Source organism: Austrofundulus limnaeus, unplaced genomic scaffold (genome assembly GCF_001266775.1).
Source record: "Austrofundulus limnaeus strain Quisiro unplaced genomic scaffold, Austrofundulus_limnaeus-1.0 Scaffold2747, whole genome shotgun sequence".
NCBI lineage: Eukaryota > Metazoa > Chordata > Actinopteri > Cyprinodontiformes > Rivulidae > Austrofundulus > Austrofundulus limnaeus.
Genome location: NW_013955149.1, coordinates 3,339 through 11,695, shown reverse-complemented (window position 1 = coordinate 11,695; position 8,357 = coordinate 3,339). Strand labels below are relative to the sequence as shown.

The window sequence follows — 8,357 nt, the reverse complement described above, 5'->3', positions numbered from 1 at the left end:
CATTAAGATGTTTATATCCAACCAGTATGTAAGCAAGTTTATTTAAAAGCTATTTTGTGAAAATACATAAAAATATTTTTTGTATTTTTTTCTGTAAATTTTCTTAAAAAAAAAGAAATTTGAGCTTTTCACATCTTAGATGAAATCAAGTGTGCTTGAAAATCCTGTTTGGCGGCGGTGGCTACGGAAATGGTGTGTTGTTGACATCGCCCTGTTACACACTTACAGCCTCACACACACACACACACACACACGCACGCACGTTCGAGCACTCGTGGAAAACACAGCGTAGATGACTGAACCTCTGACTCCCAGAAGATACCGCAGCTGTCAGTCAAGCCCTTGCTTCTGTCTCAGTCCAGTCCGAGCAGATAGGAAAGCATGGCGTCACCATTTTTTTTAGAAAAAGGAAAAAAAAAAGCAAGAGCCACTTTTTCATTTTCCAAGATTGAACGTCTCCTATATAGAGAGGTGTTCGTATGCGGTGATAAATGGAGACACTGAGGAACAATACAAGTCTTTACAAAGAAAATGAAGCCTCCATCTCTGATTTTTTTTTTCTTTTTCACCGGAAAACAAAATAAAAAAAGTGCCGGAACAGAAGAAGGGAGGAAAAGAGAATCGCTCTATTGAAACCGTTGTAAGGCACTCAGGAGTTTTTCATTGATCAGGACAGGTCGGTCAGGCTGACGTTTAGTCCCATGTCAGGTCTTGCGTAGGGGACAGCGTGGACAGCTTTAGGAAACTCTGGCGTCATCACCCGACCATTCTCCCCAGTACTCCCTGTGACAGAAAGTCTTGCTTTATTCCTCATGGCATCCCCAAAAGTCACCTATAGAAACGCACAAATCATGTGTACGAGCAAACAATCATGGCCACATTCAAACGCACACACATGGATCCATACACAAACAAGAAAAAAAACAACAACAAAAAAACATGTTAGATTGATGTTGTCGTCAATTCAAAAATGCTTAAAAGACTTCAAATGTATAAAACGTGAAAATGTAGATGAGAACTGATCATTATGACCATCAATAACAGAATGCAAGATGCAAATGATCATGTAAAGTTTTTTTCGCATGGTCATTGCAAGCATTATTGTTGAGATATGTTACTAGGACAGAGGAGTTAACAAGCATGGCCATCAACAGTCATACATGAAAATGGTTTAAAAGACCACAGGGAAAATGAACAAACACAATTTTATGCTTTTAAAAAAAGGGGGGAGTATCGCTTTCTCTCATTAAAATCATAAATCACCAGTACATACGATCCTTTGGCCAACCTCTTCACTCACTAACACTGAGGGATGGAACGGATGGAGCCAAAAAAGCGTGCATTTGGGGGGAATTTATGAAAACCTCGTTCCCTACCCCCTAAATTTTTACACTTTCGATCCCATATACGTTGTAACCTTCCTTATAAGTTGCAAAATTCTGTGAATTCTGCGAGGAAGTTGGGTTAATATTCTGTGCATTCTGTGCCACCTTCATTCGTTTCGCCTCGGCTCGGGACTTGTAACAGAACTCGATCAAGGCCACCAGCATGGCCAAACCGAGTCCTCCAACCAGAATGTAGAAGACCCCAGCCACGTTGCTCAGGCTTAGGGCGCTCGTCTTCTCCTGCAAAGTGGACACGAGACGGGGATGAGTTGCGGAGAAACGGTGAGACGTCGTTAACAAACAAAAAAAAAAAAGAGACTGAGATATATAAACAAAGAAAAATAAACACGTGGACATGAATGAAACGAAAAAGCACGATCACGACAAAGTCTGAAATTATACACAAAATGCACCACTATTTGTAAAAGTTTTAGATTTTTGACATCTAAAATAAAATAAACAAAATAACAAGACAAATATAACATTGTGATTTTTTTTTCAAATTGAAAGCAACATATTGGGTAAGATTAGTTAATCAAAATGAAATGTAGCAGCAGCGTATACATCAGGGTGTTAAGGATCTATAAGTAATTTGTATTGTACAAGGACCATTTACATGGGTTGCCCATTACAGAGGGCTAAGCTGTTACAAGCGTGCTCAAAGACCTTTACTTAGAGACAAAGACAAAGAGGGAGGACAGGTTATTAATAAACCAACCAGGCTTTGACACATACAGTACAGCAAGCTTTGGTAAGCTTAATAAACACCCATGTATTCATTTAAGGTTGATGCCAAATGGATACATAGGGCTATACCTTTTTTTAAAAAAAAGTGGTGCACAACTTATCTGTGAGTGGGAAAGTGACAAACATGACAGCCATAGACAACACAATAGCAACATTTTTTCTCTTCCTTTTCTTATTTTACTTGCAACAAGACAAAAGCCAAAATCTATCAAGAAAAAGAAACAAGTGCTGACGGAAGAAAGAGAATCAGAAAAAAGGATCATTTCGTTAATAGTTCATGTCATTTAATTCTGATATTGCAAGCGGAAGGTGAAGGAGCGGTTTAGTGTGATTTTGAGAATGGTGGATTTCTAAGATTTTTTTTAGTGTATTTCAAGTTATAAAAAATAAACAGGTAGCAAACAGAAATAAAAGACACAAGACTCACAGATTACTAGACAGTGAAAGACAGAAGTACAGGTACAGCAGACATTTAACACCATTGGACACCCTTTATAGATGGTCCAAAGTTCAGCCAATCACTGTCAGATTTTCATATTTAGTGCTGGATTTTGTTCAGCTGCATCCAAATCTTTAAAATTGGATTATTTATATAGTATGTTGTAGCTTTTTTGTAAGAAAAAAGCTTCGTCATTTCATTTTTTTTTTGAAAGCTGGAAAAAAGATTTTCCAAGTCATTTTGATAAAAAAGGTGCACATTTAGAGAATGACAATGCATGCATTACTATAAAATATAATGTATAAATATATAAATAGTATTATTCATTAGTAGGTCTGCAGGCATTAGTAAATAACATTTATCAAGGCATCTCATGCTTTGTGCATTTGCTTGAAATGATTTATCATTACGTTTAATGGGGTCATTCCCACTAATTATGAATGTGCTTGAATCACATAGAACCTGCAGCGACTAACCTTACTTCCAGAGTCCTTGGCTCCACATTCACCCTTATCGTACCACCATTTGTTTTTCAGCTTGTCTAAGACTCCTTGCTCACTGAGTTTCAATACTGCAAGGTTTACTGGCGTTCTTCACGTGGAAAATAACATAAATAACATTAAAAATGTTATTTTATGTTATTATTACATTTACACTGATTAAACTTTTTTTTCTCTCTCTCTCAACTCTCTCTTTGATTCTCTTTTCTCACATTTCTTTCTCTTCTTTCTGTCATTGCGGCAATAGGCGTTGATGCGCCATTTGGCCTAAGCAAAAGCGGGTTTTGCAGAGCCAAATGTGCATTAACGTATCGCCTGAAGTAAGCAGCAAGAGCAGCAGCCGTACTGCACCGGCATTGTGCAGACAATCCAATGGGAGGAGTCCGCGAGCTTCGAGAACCCGCGTGTGCACGTCCAGGACRTTTAGTTTTCCTGACATTCTGATTGTCAGCTGCGTGATGTGTGAGTGCTATGATTAATGCGGAGATGCTTTGCTGGTTGTACACCTGATTCAGCAGGTGACACAGTCCGCTGTCAGTGTGGATTGGGATCCTGTGCTGGTTTGCTGCTTACTTTTCGGGAGTTGCATTGAGTTACCCATCAGTTTGCTCACTGGGGCTGACCTTGGAATCACCTCCCCCGCTGCCGCACTCTCCTTTGTCGTACCACCATTTGTTTTTCAATTTGTCCAACAGCCCTTGCTCATTCAGTTTTAGTACTGCGAGGTTAACCTGATTTCTTGAAACGATAAAACATACTTGTAAGACAGGGTGAGCCACTTACAAATAGCCTATTACTCCCTTTCAGGTATTTAAAGAAAGTAATAACTATATGGTAAAAAAAATACCGTATTTATTCGTGTATAATACGATCTCATGTATAATACGACCCCTCCCCCATTTTGAGCTTAAAAAGCATTAACAATTTAATCCTCAAACTACCTCCAATTTCATACAGACTTCAAGATTTTTCAGCCTTTGCAGTCTTTATACATATCAGTAAAATGATCATTGGACTGTTCAATTTATTTTAACAACATATGTACTAAAAGGTATTTTGACAACAAATATATATATCAGCTGTAGCAGCATCATATGAATTCTGGCATTTTACACATAGCCCACCAGGAGGCGCCAACACAAAAGTCAGAGACTTTACATGAGATTTGGGCCATCTTGTGGGGGAAAAGCAGATTACTTCCTACTCACGAACACCCCTCTGGTGGGGAAACGTTTTTTCAGGGATACAAACTTTTTCAAAACACTGGTAGACGGCAGCCATTACAGACGAACATGTGTTTGTTGTTGTTCGAGGAATGGCTCATTTACACGCTAATGTCATTAGTTTGTTATCATTACTAAGGTGCAGGGCTGCTTTTTTCACCCATTTTTTTCACATCGTCGCCTGCCTGGCTCTGTTATTATCTCACTCTGAAGCACGGAGGAGTGTCAGAGCTCATTTCAACTGCTTTTTACGACGTGGTCTCATTTCCGGACTCAGGCATTTTGTGAATGAAGCCAATATTTCAGTTAAATTACATAAGTAAAAATATTCATCCGAGTATGATACTACCCCCCAACTTTATGGATGATTTTATGGATTAAATTTTACGTATTATACTTGAATAAATACGGTAGATGTATTTTATATAGTTCTCTCCCTTTCATAGCTGTTAGGGAGTTCARTCACAAATAGCTAGCTTCTGTTTCTACGATTAAATATGAGTGTAACAGTAATGCTTGTCAAAGGTGGCAGAGCTTAGCCATAACACAAAAAAGAGGACAGAGTGCTAAGACTAGGGGGGACTAGTGGCTACAGCACTGTACTCACATCCATAACATACATATAACAGTGTCTGGCAAGTGACTCCACTAAAAAGAGAGACAGCAGTAATGGGGAAAAATGGTTAGAGCTCACAAAAATATGGCAAAAAGCATGCAACAGTTTTTAACATCATCCAATTTGCTCCCCACTAAAACACAATAAAAGYATCACATTTGGCAAAATATAGATTTGTTTTGTTATTCTGATAAAAAATATCTAAAACAGTCCTAAAATCTACCAAGTGATCGTAAACATTGCATATCCAATACATATAGAAACCCCAGCAGTGCCACAATTACACATTAATATGTTTTTTTTAATTCCAATTGTTTTCCCCACAAAGGAATGCTTATTTCATAATTAAATAAAACTTGTGTACTGCAAAGGGTTTAGTAAAGCACAGCAAGTAAACAAGCATGTCTACATTTCTAAAATCATTCTAACTGTAAACAGATTAAGCAATCATTCAAAGTCAAGACGAAGAGAGCAGAACAAGTAAAATGTTAAAGCATATGGAGCCATGTAAGAAGACAACAACTAAAACAGTGCAGGACAAAATTTAGATCAATCCAAATATATTAAAGAGTGGATATAATAGAAAATGTTTCTTAAACATTCTGAAATTTCTAAATATTGAAACAGGATTAGAGTCCAAATAAAGGTGAAATTCATCCTCAGAGCCAAAACCCACTAATAATATTTTTACAAATATTTTATACCAAATTTGTCAATTAGAAATATAAAAAACACACTTTTGATTTAAAAAACTTATTTTTTTGTTTTGCAATTTATCGACTTACAATAAATTGCAATGTTTTTTAAAACTGAATGGAAAGTGGGATATTACCTCGTCTCCTTATACAAACCAGAGACACATAAGCAAAGCTACATCAGGGTAGGTGGGATACTATAACAACATTGGACACATTGTTATACTATTCCACCCACCTTAATGGGGATCCTTTCGGCGTGGCGATCCCGTAGCCTTTGGAATCCAGGTTGCCTCCCACCTTCATGGTGTCGCAAGGTTTCCTCTGCTCAATGTATTCATTCATGGTGGACTCCAGCAGGTAGGCATACTTCCCCTTGGATTTACGGACTCTCTGAACCCCTTCGGCTGTGGTTTTTACAAACACGGACGGCTCTGCGCTCCTCATGTACGTCCACATTTTGTCAAAGAGGGCGATTTTTGAGCGCTGCATTGGGGAAGAGACAGAACAACAAAACAACAATTAAACGTGATGACAAACAGGGTTCATACAGTTTAAGGCAAATTAAATTTAAGGCTTTTTAATGCCAAGTGAAATTAAATTAAGGACCAATTTTATAATACCATATTTATTCATGTATAATACGATCTCGAGTATAATATGATCACCATTTTTGAGCTTAAAAAGCATAAAAAATCTAAACACCAATAACCCGTGTATAATACTACCCCCCCCCCCCMCACACACACACACACACACACTTTATGGATGATTTTTTTTAGGTTTAAATTTCTAGTATTATACATGAATAACTACAGTAAATACAGATGACAAAAAAATTGGCAGAAACTCATTAATCAAAGTATTTTTGGTTTAAGTGTTCAAATATTGCTAATAGACCAATTGTTTAAACCATATTGCAGTCAGTTTTAAACTTAATTTAATTTCTGGACATCCTCTAACGACCCAAAATTTGGAGTTTTAGGGTCCACAGTGGGGTCTTAAACCCAATTTGCTGTAGATGAAACCTTAAAGTGCCTGTRACATCAAATTTGTGTAAGAAATGTAAATGCAAAGTCTTAGAAGGCATTGAATTCATCAATCCAAAAATAAGACTTTTTAAGGATCTGCAGGAACCCTGGACAAAAACTGAACAAAGAGCTGTCCCACATCCATCCATTCATTTTCTTTACCCACTTTTCCTTTTTTATGTCACTTGGTCGCTGGTGCTGGTTTCCAGCTGTCACCGTGTGAGAGGACACATGCAGGTCTGACACTAGAGTATCTCTTACCCTGAAAAACTCTTTGGTGGAGCCAGAGTCCAGAGTTCCGTAGGCGATCTCGGTCTGTTTAGCCAGATCTTCGGCGCTTTCAATGGGCGAAACCATTCTCTCGACAGTCAGGAAAGCGGCCAGGTTGGCAGTGTAGGAGGAGATGATGATTAAAGTGAAGAACCACCAGACGCCACCAACAATACGGCCAGACAAAGATCTAATTCAGAAAAAAACAAAMAAACAATAGCATTCACTTTAKTGCTTTCCCCCATCTCTTCTGTTAAAACTCATTCATTATGAGCTAAAGATCGTTAGCTTTAAAGTAAACAGACCTGTATATTCTTGTTTGATAGAGGGGATTACATCTATCTTGTGGTGCAGAAACATTTGTTTTTACAAATTACTTAAAATACGTCAACAAGGGAAGACTTGTCCATCCAGCCTTACAAAAGAAGACAATGAAATTTTTTGGTAAGTCCAGATATTTTTTGTCAGTTCCGACAAAAATAATTTGACTTAATAGCTCAGGGAAAAGTCTAAAATAACTGAATGGCTTGAAAAATCTGACCCAAACAGAATATAAAGATGACTACCAGGAGAGAGTAAATTCAGCTTTCCTGCACTCCTATAAGTACCCAACAAACTCCATTTAACATCCATCCATCCATCCATTTTCTGTACACGCTTCTTCCTTTTCAGTGTTGCGTGACTCCATTTAACAGTTAACATTTAAAATATGAAAAATAATAATCACTKTCCTGCCCCTCAGCTGTTGGCTTTAAGTAACTGAGCATTTTAGTAGGACAGCACAGTATTAATTTATCAAAATAAGCTGCTTTAAAGTCAGCATCCACCATAAACTACATCTCCCATGTTGCATGGTGATCATCCATGGGAATTCCCTGTCAGAAAGTGGGAGAGTTCAGAATTCAAGRTGSCAGCTACCAGTGGGCACAGTTCCCCTAAAGCACTAACAGGGGAACTAATTTCCTAATTAGTGCTTTAGGGCTTTTGCCAATTTTAAAATTCATTAGTGAATTAGCACTTGCTAAATTTAGAAGCACTAACCGAGCTCTATAAATGTTATTGATCAATGTCAATGTCAAAAACTGACGGTGAAAGATAATGCACATTTTGTTCATATGTGTGTCACTTATTCACCAGGTGACAAAATATTCACAATATATGAACCCAAATACAGCTGAGAAATGTCAATAAGTCTTTACAGAGCAACATGGCAACATGTGACTCATGTCTGTTGAAGAATGTCCCATGGGTTAACTGGGTTATTTTCGAATTAGCTTCATCTAAATTTTTCAGTGTGTTAGTGCTTTAGAATTAGGGGACCTAAATATTTGAGTGAGTGTTTTAGGGCTAGTGGAACATTTTAGATTAGTGCTGCCCACCACTGGCAGCTACTCATTAGAAACTCATCAGTGAGTAAAACTTTATTAGTTTTATTTTTAATAGGATTTCTG

At 37.6% G+C, this 8,357-nt stretch overlaps 1 protein-coding gene across 6 annotated transcripts; it reads right to left on the bottom strand.

Moving 5' to 3' along the window:
* Positions 1–92: 92 nt before the first annotated feature.
* LOC106511393 (glutamate receptor 2) lies at positions 93–7,096 on the bottom strand (the record flags this gene model as incomplete). 6 transcript variants are annotated; one of them, XM_014000149.1, is given in 5 exon segments in its annotated part: positions 93–832; positions 1,491–1,625; positions 3,695–3,809; positions 5,844–6,091; positions 6,898–7,096. In XM_014000149.1, coding segments are annotated over 5 exon segments (862 nt in total), but the record flags the coding sequence as incomplete, so codon positions are not given.
* Between the last annotated feature and the right edge of the window lie 1,261 nt (positions 7,097–8,357).